Source organism: Hippichthys cyanospilos, chromosome 11, assembly GCF_059441005.1.
Source record: "Hippichthys cyanospilos isolate Australia breed blue-spotted pipefish chromosome 11, RoL_Hcya_1.0, whole genome shotgun sequence".
NCBI lineage: Eukaryota > Metazoa > Chordata > Actinopteri > Syngnathiformes > Syngnathidae > Hippichthys > Hippichthys cyanospilos.
In genome coordinates this window covers 15,081,661-15,095,516 of record NC_142379.1, presented here as the reverse complement: position 1 = coordinate 15,095,516, position 13,856 = coordinate 15,081,661, and the positions used below count along the sequence as shown (strand labels likewise).

Sequence of the window (13,856 nt, the reverse complement as noted above, 5' to 3'; positions counted from 1 at the left end):
GGGACACATTGTAGTTATATTATGTAGTCCGAGGGTCAGAATGACTGTGAAATCAAATCAACTTTAGGTGTGTTCGTCACACACTTGCCTAGCTTTGAAATCATAGGCCAGTAAAAGCGGTTCAAAAGAAAGATTGGAAAAAAAAAGGAAAAATTGAAGAAAACTTGCAAGTTTGGTATTTTAGCCTGAAATTTGAAGTCAATTCAGTATTTCGCAGGCCACATAAAAGGATTTGTTGGGCTGCATCTGGCCCCCGGGCCTCGAGTTTTATACCAGTGATTTAGTGTGTCCTACATGCACCTACCATGCAAGAGCAAACCGGAGCACTCAGCGAAGACACGCAAAGAACATAGGGCCAGGGCCGGACGCGCATCTGCAACATCTGCACTGTGAGGTGGACGTGGTGACACCTATTCTAATATTTCATATGATAAAGAACAAATATTTGGAGACAACATGTAGAGCAAATGCAAAACAACTACAAATCTGAAGGACTTCTTTTTGTCTGAATAGCTTGTTCTAACATTCCATACTTAAGTAAAAATAAAATACACCTCTAGTAAGTCCTCTATTTGGGGCATCGCTACACACAAGGAAAAAAAAGACATATCTACAGATTGTATTGTTTGTACTGCGTTGACAATCCAAAGTGATAATGATGACAATGACTTTGAACAGAATTAGATGTTTAATTTTAAGTAAACAGAAGACTATTTACACTGGATGTTCAATATAAAAACATGTTTTGTAACATTGAATACATTATTCTTCTGTAAGCCAACCAGGTCAAGAATGTTATCTTCTTAAACATGTATTCTACAGCAAATACTAGACCTGCAAATTTTAAGTTCTTGTTGAGAGCCAGACAAAAACTACAAGACATCCTTGATCTGAACGCAGCCCTAAGTCCTTGTGTTCAGCAAATTTAACTTTCCATGTGTGTGTGGGTATATAAGTGTGTGTTCTTAGTGGAAGGTGGCAAAGTGAGTGTAACCATGGTCATGTGTTTTGACTTTGCATGGGTGATGCCATGGGGGTGGGTGGGGGTTCATGATTTAATCAGTCAAGCACTTTCAGCTATCTACTTCTGTTTGGAAAGTGCCCTATAAATAAACTTTTTCATTGATTAACTGAGACAATGATTCCATGATATGTACATTATTTTGTTGATACTGAGAAACATGTTCTCCATCTACAATTAACAACCTGAGTGTTCTTGGTTTATTAACTGCTGCTGACAGTTTGAAGTAAATGATCCTCATGCTGGGGTTGTGGGCTGAAGTCAAAGGGTCTATGGTCCTCAGTGTAGCCATAGAGTTTCCGCAGGGCCACACGAGCTGCCTCCTCCTCCGCTGCAATAAGTGTCTCACCTGGACCCTGGGCCAAGAACTTCTTATCGCTGAATGTATACAGCGAGGAAACAGAATAAATAAAACATGCAACAGGTAAAATAAACAGTGTGTTAATAAACAAACATACCTGTACAAACCAACAAAATACAGTGGCAGAACAGTGCTGGACCCAGCAGATCTGATGAGGCGGGGCTCAGGTGGAGAAGCATTCCTCTTATTTAGTTCCTCCACCAGAACTCCCATGGGATTGACCACTGTCCACATATCAAACAGGTCTTTTCCTATTAGCTGGGTAACTATAAAATCCTGAGGTAAAGAAGATACAGACATTTTTTAGAAAGAACTCATGTTAAATGTTTTGTTTTCAAACAGACAACTCAGCTAAACAAAGGTCTCTGACCACATTTTGATTCAGTTCTTTATCAACACTCACCCTGAGGAAATATCCTGTCCGCTCTGCTCCACTGCTGTCATGTAGTGCTCCAATAACTGCCATGAATGTAGAATGAAGCACATTGTCCAAGACAGGGAATTGTAAACTCATGGTGAGATCTTCAATGCCAAGATTTCGAGCAACATGGCTCACAAGGGCTACACTAGTGAGGTGTCTGACAACACTTTCCACTCCTTCTGTTGGCAAGCTGGGAAAACTAGCCCTGCACCAATCTGTAAGGAAGCTTTTTGTGAAGGCTTCTCCTTGTGCACGCAACTCATTATTATCATTCAGAGCAAGAGATGCAACTTCAGAGTCCACGCCCAGCTCTTGTCTCCTTTTCAGCTCCCCCTCCAGGTAACAGGGATTTATGAACGCGGTTTTCAGTTGCTCCAGGCAAAAATTCTCATGGAGGCGGGTGCTGAAAGCTTGAACCTCAGCATGGTAATCCCAATTAGGCTTTTGAGATCTAGGGGAGGGTAGAAAAAAATAATCAGATGTATAGCAGACAAGGGTGAATTTGGGAAGAAAAACTGACTTTTTTGTGGAATTGATATAAAGTTAAAAAATATATAAAAAATAAAGTAACATACCTTGAAATCAACAGTGAAAGTGGGTTACGTTTACACTATCCAAATTAGGTACACTATGAAATGAAATATTACAGTTTGTCCACCCCAGTCAGGTAGACATTTCCATCTTATACGCACGTACTAAGCAGCTAAAGAACTCTGCAAACTAGTCACAAATAAACACATTTTACCTCAAATATGCCATTTAAAAACACAAATTAATGAGTTATTTTGTATAGTTTTTGCATCGATTCTCAATAAATTACGCGGATATATTGCCCTTCGTTTCAAGAGGTCCTATAGTAAAACGTTCGCGTCAGCGTTATTGATTTTGGGCAAATACGAAACGAGATACGAATACGAATGCACGCTGACGGTTCTCACGCGATCCAGTGATAATTGCAAGAATTTTACGTATTACGATTTCATTAACACCTAAAAACTAACTCTTTCAAATCATTAATAGTCCAATAGGTGATCTCTGACAACATTGTTTTAGCCGACATTAGCCTCACCTTGGTTTCGGAGGTGGAGGACCTTCAAGTTTTAGCTTTTTTGCCAAGATGTTTGTGTAAGCCCTCATCCAACGCTTGACCCCTCGAACCTGCGTGACAGTGACATTCCAACGAAAATATTGGCAATGTGACCCAAACGTAATAGCGCCTTTAATCACCCCTGACGCCATGCTTGACTAAAACTGTACGTCAGCTAAATTAGTCCGACCAGAAACAAGAAACAGTGAAGAGTTGTCCGGGCGTTGCCATGGAAACTGCAAACATCAACAAACTCGGTCATTTGCTAATTGAACTACAGCCCGCTACGAATTTCTTTTGGATCTCAACAATTGAATACAAAGCGCAGACACCTTTTACACGATGGTGTATTCTGAGATTGGCGAAACAAAACTTGACGCGACAACAGCCATTCAAACGGAACTCGGAGAGACCGAAACATCTGCTCGAGTTGCCACAATGCAGGAGGAAAATGGAATGAAGAAAGCTGAAAAGCAGTCAGCGCCAAGGATGACCAAGGCATTTTTAAAAGACCACTGTAAGCAGCACAAACTTTATTCAACACCATGCCTGAATGACACCTTGTATCTGCATTATAAAGGGTTCGCCAGCATCGAAAATTTGGAGGAGTACACAGGACTTAAATGTCTGTGGCTAGAAAGCAATGGGTTGCAACAGATCGGTAACCTGAATGCACAGGTTGACCTTCGCTGCCTGTTTCTTCAGCAGAACCTTATCCGCAAACTGGAAAATCTTGAGCCTCTAAAGAGCCTGTGCACTCTAAACATCTCCAATAACTACATAAAGACAATTGAGAACATTTCCTGCCTTCCTAAACTCGCTACTCTACTGATTGCTCATAACAAACTGGAGGGAATTGGGGATATAGAGCACCTGAGTCAATGTCTATCCATCAGTGTGCTGGATCTGTCTCACAACCTATTAAATGACCCTGATATTCTTCATGTGCTTGAAGCCATGCCCGAACTACGAGTCCTTAACTTGATGGGAAATGAAGTTGTGAAAAATATTCCCAACTACAGGAAGACCTTAATTTACCGCCTCAAGCACCTAACCTTCCTTGATGACAGGCCCATTTTCCCAAAAGACAAGGCCTGTGCAGAGGCTTGGGCACTCGGCGGAATTGAGGGGGAACGCAAAGAGAGAGAAGAATGGAACACACGAGAAAGGAGAAAAATTCAGGAAGGCTTGGATGCCTTGGCGGAGATTCGAAAGAAAGCCCAAGAGAAAAAGCACATGAAAGAGGCTGCTGAGAGAGGTTGGTAGTTTTAATAATCATACATGTCATTTTACATATCGTACTAAATTACACGAAAACACAAGCTTCTCAGGCAGAAGTGCCAATAAATAGATCATGAGCTTCTAGTCACTCAAAAGCAGTGTGCAGGTAGCTCTCGTGGTATGAAACCGATCATTGCCAGTCAGTTTCATGCTATTAATATTGTTGCCTGTCAAGTGTCAAGGGTCGTGAAAGTGTTTTAAAAACATTGACTGCACCTTTCATCGTTGTGCGACTTAACTGATGTACGGGGAAGCAAGTCATGCAGCTATTGCATTCCTTACTCTTATTACTTGGATTACTGTTTTCGTTGTGCTGTTTTTTTACGTATTTTTCACACCTGTTGGTATTGCTGCATTATTGCACATCTTATGCTGTTTAGATTTCTGAATTGCACACACTTTTGTTTGCTAGTACTGTACTTGATTGATTGATTGAACATATAATAAACACATTTCAAAATCACAAAGACAAAACGGGTCATACTCCCCTTATTAGTGTCAGGATTATTATTAATACGCTCCTCATGTTATTCATTGAGTGCCTAGGTGTGGAACTCCCATTAGCAGTTTTGAATGACCTATGCTATCTGAATCTACTGCAGAGCTATTGGCGCATTCTGCAAAGTCACCTGAATGTATTGAAAAATACTAGGCTAACATAAGCTAAAGCATGCTAAAACCATTACTTTTTTCAAATAATGCAATGAGGTATTGATTTGCACTACAGCCAATTCACAGGTGGAAAGGATGAAGATGATTAAAAGTGAAAACTATGAAACCATTTATAGAAAATACTGCTTATATGTTCTTGTTCTACATCCTTTAATTCTTCACATTTTTTGGCAGTTCCATGAAATGAAAAAAAACATGTTGTTTTTAGTATTTGGCGTACATTCTACCAAAACACTCAAATGACAAATGCTGGTGAAAAATTCCTTGTGCTTCAACACACATATATAATATCTTTTTTGGTTATTTTCAGGTGAAAGCAAGACTTCAATCAATCCAGAGGTTTCCCGTGAGGAACAACCTGGCGAGAAAATGCAAGCATTTCTCCAGGACACCTTGGATGCCCATCAAGAGTTCACACAAAGCAAAACAAAACAACTGCCCCACAAAATTCATCCAAACACAGATTTTGAAGCAGAGAAATCTGATGTGGAATCACACAAAGAAACACCAGAAGAAGATGATGAGGAACAGGCAAACATAGTTCAAAGCAATGATGAATGTCAAGATGTGAACATTGCACATCCACTAATTCCTTTGGTACGGGTGACTGCTCCTGAATCATCACATTGTCCTGGGCCACTTGTGACCGAACTGGTGGATGCCGAACACTTGGAAAACATTCCTCTAACTGCTCCACTGCATGTTGATGATCTACCCGACCTAGAGGATCTGGAGCCAGAAGAAATCTCCGAAACGTCTTCCAATTTGTTAGTGAGACCAAAAAAGGAAGTAGTCACCGGGGATGACAGTGAACATGAATCAGTCAGGAATGTTTCCCTTTTTAACACAGATAATCCAGTGTGTTCAAGTGTGTGCAAATTAACCAAATATCCCGATTCCTTATTCATATACCCAGAAGATAGGTATGCTCTTGAACCAGATGCGAAATTCAAAACATGTCAAATAGCTTCGAAGCCACGATGCCTGATTGAGGAGATTCAAGATTGAGATGGTGTAGTGGACACAATCCAAACTATGAACCTGTTTATCTTCGATTTTAAATGGAATCATCTGTGGTTTGATTCGTCTGAGGTGTTTTTCTGACCGATGAACCAGTTCATTTACAATTTGATATGAATCATCTGTGGTTTAATTCCTCTGAGTTGTTTTTAATCGACTGGCCAGGCAGTTGGGATGGGCTCTAGCATGCCCTTGACCTTAGAGGCTCGGATAATGGATGGATGCATGTCTTTAATCCACCATTAGCCTTTCTAGACCATAATTGTTGTGTACTGAACTCGTGTCACACTTTTATAATTTAAGGGGGAAAAAATGTTCTTTGATGAACTTATTCAAAATCAATAGCCTACATTTGTGAATATATTTTGTATCAAGTTACACAGTTCACCTGAAAAGAATTAATTGCGCTTCTCTTTATACATTTTGTCATTTTACAGCCTTGTTCCAAATTGTATTACATTAATAATAATCTCTAACTTCAAAAGTCTACACAAAATACCCTTTTATGGCTGTGAAAAAAAGTTTTAGACAGATTTTGAATTAAAAACAGAAAACTTAAGAAATCAGACGTCTGAGCACAGCCATTTTCAGGTCTCTCCAGATATACTCGATTGGATTCGAGTTTGGGCTCTGGCTGTACCACTCCAAGACATTCACAAAGTGATTCTAAAGCCAATCCCTTGAGACATTGCCTGTGTGCTTCAGGTTGTTGTCCTGCTGAAAAATTAATCTTCGCCCTAAAGGGATGTAGTTGCTGCATATAGTTTAGACAAGATGGATGGAACCAGAAAAGTAAGTGTATTGCCTAATGGGTGTGTAGAAGATGAAAGTTTCTAATGTTTGTATTTGAGTACAGTATATCCAAGAGTGTTCACACAGTTGCTGAGGTGGCTGGATTTGGACACTGCACCCGAAAGGGGTCAGCAGAGGACCCAAAACAACTCAGCATGCTGATGTGGACATGGGACCATCCCCTTTCGGTAGACCGGCAAATACAAAAGATGGGAGCGGAAGACGAACTTGCATCATTTCACCCCGACCTGGGAATGATCCATCTGAAGTGTTGCTGACGCAATGAACGTGTCCGTATTCTTGTGCCCTGACTCATAAAAAAATGTGCAGGAATCTTTCACCAACAGCATTATTTAACTGGGCCTGCAAAGCTAAAATTAAATGCCTCGTCGGAGGTCAAGAGCGCTGTTGGGTAGGTTTTCTTCCAGAATATATGTTGATATTCCTGCATTCTTTTTTCCTTCTAGTCTTACTGATCTCTCAGTTCCTGCTGCTGAAAATGCATCCCTATATCATGATGCTGCCACCACCATGCTTGGCATTCACACCAGAGTTCAATATTTATCTCATCAGACCAGAGAATTTTTCTTGCAGTGAGTCATTCAGGTGCCTTTTGGCAAATTCCAGATGGGCTGCCATGTTCATGGATTGCTGCAGACATGGTTGTTCTTCTGGAATACTCCTCTCCATAGAGGAACGCTGGAGCTCTGAATGTGACCATCGGGTTCTTGGTGACCCTTCTCCCCTGATCGCACAGTTTGGGCGTTGGCCACTGTGCTCCCTTCAAAGCAGCAGAAGTTTCTTTCTGTATCCCTTCCTAGATTTATGCCTTAAGACAACACTCTCACAGGTCTAGACAATTTCTTTGACTTTATGCTTGGTGTTTGTGCTCTGACACGGTCAATTGTAAATGTGATTTTAGTTTTTTGTAAATTCAAATGTCAGAAAAAAAAAACAACCTCACATTGTTATAGTGGAGTTTTGTGTAGCGTTTTGAGGTAAGAGATGATTGTAATACAATTTAGAAAGAGGTTCTAAGATGATATAGAAAACGTGAAGCGCTGTGAGTATTTTCCAGATGCATTGTATAAAAGATTGAACCTAGAAGGAAATGTAAGGATTGTCGTGAGTACTGCACAGTACTCTCGTGTTTGTAATTGTCTACAATAAACATATTAAACATCTGTATCACAGCTCGACTTTCTTCCTTTGGTAAACAGAGCTGTACTTTATTGATGAATGACTCCTTTCTAGAGCAATACGTATTTACAACAAGTCATGTCTCACATTGCTCAACATTTATATTTAGAAACAAAATATAGCATTCATTATACATATTCAAAGTGTTACCTATTTACACATCATGCTTAGCATTGCTCAACAATTGTATTTAAAAACAACATATGGCAAAGGAGAGAACTAACAAGAACACAAAAGTTTAAAAAAAAAAAAAAAGCAGCAACTGTACATACCTGTATAAACCAAAGATAACAGTGTGTCGTGCAATAGGCTATGGTCTTGCTCAGACAGCAACAAGTGTAACATGCCACACACAGCATTAGGGATATTATGTTAACGTTTTTGCACGCGTACCAGCAATAGAGCTGTATTTTAACGTCTTAACCACACCCATGTGTTGACAAGCCAAAAAGCTACAGTGACAGAGTACAGGATCATCTCCCGTTTTGCTCGCTCCTTATTCTCCTCTTCCAGAAGCTGGAGCCGTCGATTTAGCTTGATAAGCTACAAATTAAAAGTATAATTTTTTTTTTAAGTTAGTTTTTGCGAGATCAGCACTTTAAGACTCTAAACAATGATGTTATTATGAAGCTCTAACCTGTCGCCGAAGTGTTGCTGCGTCAACAACGGTCATATCATCAGATCCCACATCCAGAGAGCCTTCATAAGTCGATAATGCAAACCTTATGAAAGAGTTGCACAAAAGACTTTGTTAGAAACGTTTTGATATATCTCATGCAAATAATCTCAGCAATGTCATTTACTTCCAGACAAAAAATGGATTAAGTGAGAGGAATAAGTAGGAAAGGATGGGTAAAAGGAGAGGGCTAAAATGAAAACTGCATGCTACGTGATGTTACCTGGATTCATGCAGGGGGTAGGAGCTTGAAGCTGACCCCCCTCGCAGTGATGGTTTTCTACAGGGGTGAGGAAATACAGGTTTGGAAAAAAGGGAAAAATAAGAGCGAACACTTGCACAAAGCACTGTTCCACAAGCATGCAACAATGACAGCCCCCTTCCCAAAAAAACGAAAGACTAAGCCTTCAAATAACATGACAGAATTCTTGAAAATCCTCATCAAAAAATAAATTTTTTGCTACACTTCTATTTTTGCTGAATCCATCCTATCTAAGCCTTTTGTTACAAGCATTTCTTGTGTAAGTAAAGGTATTTTTTATATGCACACTAATGAATCCTACTTTCTGTCCGTTTTAAAATGTCAGTTTTCAGTTCCCTAAAACACTGGTTGCATGTAGACGAAAGGGACAAACCGCAAATAAACAGTATACTTTAAGGGAGCATTGGGGTAAAGATCATGTACTGACGATAGAATCACAAATACACTAAAATATTTCCACTACTTAGGATGCTCAAAAAAGCCCTGTCTTGTGAAGTGTAATTGCAATAAGATTTTTTTTTTTTTTTTTTTTTTTACTTTCAGGCACTTTGTTATTTTTTCAGCTTTAGACTAAGCTGTAACCCATATAAATGCTGTAAAAAATAATTAACAGTTGTTGAAAGTTGATTCCCCTTTTAATAAACTGATAGTTTAGCACAACGATAGGCAACCAGTGCCCACACTTTAGGTGGCCCTTTTAATAAACGTCTACCCCCAAACAAACCCTAATAATTCTTCAAAAACTATCTGATGAGGAATCATATATCCAAGAAAAAAATGTGGTAGAAAAATAAAAATAAGACCAAAAACTACATAAAATTGCAGTTAAGATCAACAGTACTTGCAAATGTGCAACATTTGCAGGTGTGAAAAAAAGCATGTTATCTAAAAGAGTTTTGGGCATCTTTTCACGACAATTATTGTGGTTATGAAACTGAAAAACAAAAGCTATTTCAAAAGCTTTGACAGCCCACGGTCTACTGTGTGAATCTCTCCTTACTAGCCGAATGCGCAATTGTGGCAATTGAGAGGTCACCTGCGAGGGTTTTCATCCAAGACCTCAAGGACCTGCTGGTAGGCCCGACGTGTAGTGCACTGGAGGAAAGATAAAATGCCCCTAGCGCTGTACAGGTTGTGTTCTTCTTCAGCCACAGTGGGAGGGGAAGGGGGGTGAAGAATGGCTGGGGGGGATGCTGTTGCACTGCTTGGAGGCAACCATTTAGAGCAGCCAATTAAGAGAAAATATTAAGGAAAAGACACAGGAAAACAGAAGGGAGAAGAGAAGGACAGGGGAGAGAAATGAGGAAAAGGAACTATCCTCAAAATTGTCAGTTGTGCAGTGCTGTTAACAAAACCTGCTTTATGGCTTGAGAGGAGATTTTGTGACAGCCAACGCCTCAAACAAAAACAGCCAGGGAGCTTTGCATGCATATTAAAGAACCGGACAAGGCAAATTATTTTAATCTGAATTATAAATTCTCACATGCATTAATTTTTAGAAATGCTTTGACTATGGTATAATGAAAATGGCATGATTTCTCATGGATGAGTTTTACAGTTGCAACGGCAATGCAATGCAAAGCAGAAGCTCAGAAAACACATTAGAACATAAGCGACATTAACTCAGATGAGCTAGCTAAGAAGAGAATATGTTCTGTTGCAAAACTGTTTTAACAATTTTATTTTTTAAGTACAGAGAAACTCCTCTATATAAGCTAAAATCAAGGGAATTTGCAGCAAAACTGTGTATTCATTTTGATTTGAACACGAGGTAGGATTATGGAGCAAAACTGTACTTAGATCATTTGTTAACTCCTGGAGATTCTGAAAAATAACTCCAAAATTGATGCGTACAACTTGACAACAATGAAAACATTGTTCATCACAAAAAAGGGGGAAAGATGAAAGTAGAAATAAGCTGATGCAGCACGCATGAAAGATGATACAATCCTAATGATACAAATACTCACGATGAATCATTATGCATCAGTTGACCACTATGACGGACAGCTGCATTCTCACTAGCTGAGCGTTCTCGTCTCGATCGCCCATGGGGTCGCAGCTACAAAAAAAAAGGAAATGATCAAAGGCTAATTAAGATTTACTGGAAGCCAGATTTTTTTTTTCCATTGATTTTCCCATGCTGTAATGGCACAGGATTGATTGCTTTATCACTTACAACAGCCTCACTTTCTGGAGCTGCTCTATGCTCCTCCTCGAGGAAGTCGAGAGGCCGCTCACTCAGTGTTAGCACTCTTGGTGGGGTCTTCAGGGACAAGGCTTCCAATGGTGTTGACTGAATTAAATCCAGGTCTCTTGGTCTTGAATATTGGTTGTCATCATTGTCTCCTGAAGAAAAATAAATGATTGCTTGTCATTTCAAAGGGAAGTTAAGTAAAAAACACCACCAACAACAACCACCACCAAATTAGTCAAAACAGTGATCCGCTCAATATTGCTTCTGTGAAATATTAATTAGGCCGCAAAAGTCACCCATTTTTATCCATCTCTAAGGGTGAGCACCTGCTGTCAGCTGAAAATAACATCATAGAATATCTAAGTGCTCAGGATATGAACGTCACATGACCAAACTAAAAATAACAAGTGAGCCATGACGGTCATTACCCGAGCACTGTAGCATTTCACCTACCTATTCACAGTACACCAATTGCATTGTTTGAAAAAGCAGTCTATTTGTCAGGTGTGCTTCAAACAAAAACCTCCCAGTAACACTAAACAAGTTACTGTGCCTTCAGACAATCTACTCTGCCAAATAAATTATATTTACAAATTAGACATATCTTATGAATATCTTAGATCTAAAAACAAGTCAAGAAATTTGTAATACAAATTTGAGGAATGCCCCGATCCTGATCAAATGAATGTTTATCCAAAGTACATAGATATTGCCAAAAGAACAATAAGTGTTTTATATTATTCGAAAAACAACATTGCAACACAGTCGTTAACTGCGGAAGTAAACACAGGCAGTGAGGGAATGTTTAAATGATTAGTTTAAACCACCCATGAAGGTTTGCTTCAAACCACTGGTTTGGTATAAACCAAGGCAGTACTCCATCACAGCCTCTTCAAATTAAGAGGAAGACTTATTCTATTAAAGATACAATAAAGTATACAGACCTGAAACAACAATTCTTTCTGGTACTTGCATTGTAACACTGTGAGGAAGTTGCTGTAAACCAGTGCTGTTGTTCTCCTGGACTTGTGGAGCCACTTTAAGCATCTCAGGTATACGCATCCTCTGGCTGATCCCCTCTGTGTACTCCAGATCATAGTGGATCCGGTTAATTTCTGCCATCTCGGCAATGGGAGAGGGAAATGTTGCACCGCTCATTTGCCTATAAAAAGAGAATTAAAATTTGGACTATCACTGGTTCTTATTCGATCAATACTGACATGCTGTGTAACTGTCTCACTGTAAAGAATTTACACATCACGATAATGCCACTGTAGGCCATTCAATATGTATTATGTAAAAACAAAATCATATGATGAAAATAATGCAGTCCCTTGACAGACTATTCATGATTATCAGCTGATTCTTTCATAACAGTGATGGGGGGGGCGGGGGGGGGGGGGGGGCAAAAGAGATGTAATATGGGATTCCAGTTACATATTTAAATGGCCATGGAAAATGTTCGCTAAAGAGATGGAGTCGATCTCAACAATGATATGTACATTGTTTTGCATGCCTGTTCAACATGTTAATTCCAACAAGCCATGTTTCTTCTTATTAGCATTTGCTGCTATTTAACGGTGACCCTCAAACTAGATGACCGATCACAAATATTTTCATATAATACAAATGGATTGAAGTAATGCGCCTCGTTTAATTCGTTCTGCAAATATGACATTCAGAAAAATGTTGACTAGTTTCAGTGTGCGTCAATGGCGCAAGAAACCAGCTAGCATTAGCGTCATTGAAGAGAGTTCCGATGTTTCTCACCCTTTGCTCTTTTACAGAAGATAGTAATTTCCTCGAAATCCGTTCTATAAAGATCCCAGATCGCAAGGAGCCCTTTACATTTGTTCCAAATATATGTATAGTATAATGTAACAGCTAAAATTCCAAAAGGCGGGAGCTGGCAAACACACAAGTGTTGTGCGGTCGGAGAGGAACTTTTCTCATTGTCCTGCGTGCTGAGTAGGACAGGAAAGTCCTTGTCACAACGGGAAGTGACGTCGCGGAGACGACCGCTCAAATCAAAAGCAAAAACGTTTTTACGAACAAAGTTGTACGTGTAACGCTCTTACCGCAGCATTAGGTACACTTGCCAGATATTACGAGACTACTTTGAACAATTTTTTATCAAAATAGTAATGTACCATGTATTATAATGACAAATCAGAAACACAGTTAAATAAATAAATAAATAAATAAATAAATACATACATAAATAAATAAATAAATAAATAAGTATCTGTGTGCCCTGCAATTGGCTGGCAACCAGTTCAGGGTGTCCCCCGCCTACTGCCCGAAGCCCGCTGGGATTGGCACCAGCAAGCCTGCGACCCCTTTGAGGATAAGTGGCTTCAGAAAATTGATATATATTTAATTTGGGGGATATAGATTAGGAGGTGTTACATAATCCCTTCAAAACAGCATGTTTAAACAACATGTGTTAGTCAATGGATGTGATTGGATCCATTCACAGCCATATTTTTCCAGGTTATGTGATGCATCTATCTATCTATCTATCTATCTATCTATCTATCTATCTATCTATCTATCTATCTATCTATCTATCTATCTATCTATCTATCTATCTATCTATCTATCTATCTACCTACCTACCTACCTACCTACCTACCTACCTACCTACCTACCTACCTACCTACCTATCTATCTATCTATCTATCTATCTATCTATCTATCTATCTATCTATCTATCTATCTATCTATCTATCTATCTATCTATCTATCTATCTATCCATCCATCCATCCATCCATCCATCCTACCAGAATGCAATATCTATCTATTCTACCAGAATGCAATCTCACTATCAGAACGCAATCTTGCGCATAGGGTTACATTCCAATT

The 13,856-nt window shown here is 39.3% G+C and overlaps 3 protein-coding genes across 4 annotated transcripts; 1 reads left to right on the top strand and 2 right to left on the bottom strand.

Moving 5' to 3' along the window:
* Positions 1-669: 669 nt before the first annotated feature.
* mrpl44 (mitochondrial ribosomal protein L44) lies at positions 670-3,074 on the bottom strand. The gene is made up of 4 exons (XM_088427476.1): positions 2,873-3,074; positions 1,786-2,254; positions 1,480-1,658; positions 670-1,399 (listed from the first exon to the last, which is right to left on the bottom strand). Exons 1-4 carry the CDS (start codon positions 3,040-3,042, stop codon positions 1,225-1,227), a joined length of 993 nt encoding a protein of 330 aa, XP_088283602.1. The 5' UTR covers positions 3,043-3,074; the 3' UTR covers positions 670-1,224.
* Positions 3,075-3,122: 48 nt separating this feature from the next.
* LOC148416111 (dynein axonemal assembly factor 1-like) lies at positions 3,123-7,830 on the top strand. Its single transcript, XM_088427475.1, has 2 exons — positions 3,123-4,148; positions 5,154-7,830. Exons 1-2 carry the CDS (start codon positions 3,233-3,235, stop codon positions 5,849-5,851), a joined length of 1,614 nt encoding a protein of 537 aa, XP_088283601.1. The 5' UTR covers positions 3,123-3,232; the 3' UTR covers positions 5,852-7,830.
* Positions 7,831-7,837: 7 nt separating this feature from the next.
* Positions 7,838-12,954, bottom strand: mffa (mitochondrial fission factor a). 2 transcript variants are annotated; one of them, XM_088427478.1, is made up of 8 exons: positions 12,761-12,954; positions 11,935-12,152; positions 10,973-11,142; positions 10,764-10,855; positions 9,830-9,994; positions 8,755-8,811; positions 8,493-8,577; positions 7,838-8,398 (listed from the first exon to the last, which is right to left on the bottom strand). In XM_088427478.1, the coding sequence occupies exons 2-8, from the start codon at positions 12,146-12,148 to the stop codon at positions 8,267-8,269; spliced, it is 915 nt and encodes a 304-aa protein (XP_088283604.1). In that variant the 5' UTR covers positions 12,149-12,152; positions 12,761-12,954; the 3' UTR covers positions 7,838-8,266. The 2 variants fall into 2 exon arrangements, with proteins under 2 accessions (XP_088283604.1, XP_088283605.1); XM_088427479.1 differs by lacking the exon at positions 9,830-9,994.
* Between the last annotated feature and the right edge of the window lie 902 nt (positions 12,955-13,856).

Coding starts and splice junctions, on each gene's coding strand:
- mrpl44 (XM_088427476.1), bottom strand. CDS start 3,042: ATGGCGTCAGGGGTGATTAAAGGCGCTATTACGTTTGGGTCACATTGC. Junction 2,255..2,872: donor CCTCCACCTCCGAAACCAAG/GTGAGGCTAATG, acceptor ACCCTCCCCTAG/ATCTCAAAAGCCTAATTGGG. Junction 1,400..1,479: donor TATTTTGTTGGTTTGTACAG/GTATGTTTGTTT, acceptor GTATACATTCAG/CGATAAGAAGTTCTTGGCCC.
- LOC148416111 (XM_088427475.1), top strand. CDS start 3,233: ATGGTGTATTCTGAGATTGGCGAAACAAAACTTGACGCGACAACAGCC. Junction 4,149..5,153: donor GAAAGAGGCTGCTGAGAGAG/GTTGGTAGTTTT, acceptor GGTTATTTTCAG/GTGAAAGCAAGACTTCAATC.
- mffa (XM_088427478.1), bottom strand. CDS start 12,148: ATGAGCGGTGCAACATTTCCCTCTCCCATTGCCGAGATGGCAGAAATT. Junction 10,856..10,972: donor CTCCAGAAAGTGAGGCTGTT/GTAAGTGATAAA, acceptor TTTTTTTTGTAG/CTGCGACCCCATGGGCGATC. Junction 8,399..8,492: donor CAGCAACACTTCGGCGACAG/GTTAGAGCTTCA, acceptor TTTAATTTGTAG/CTTATCAAGCTAAATCGACG.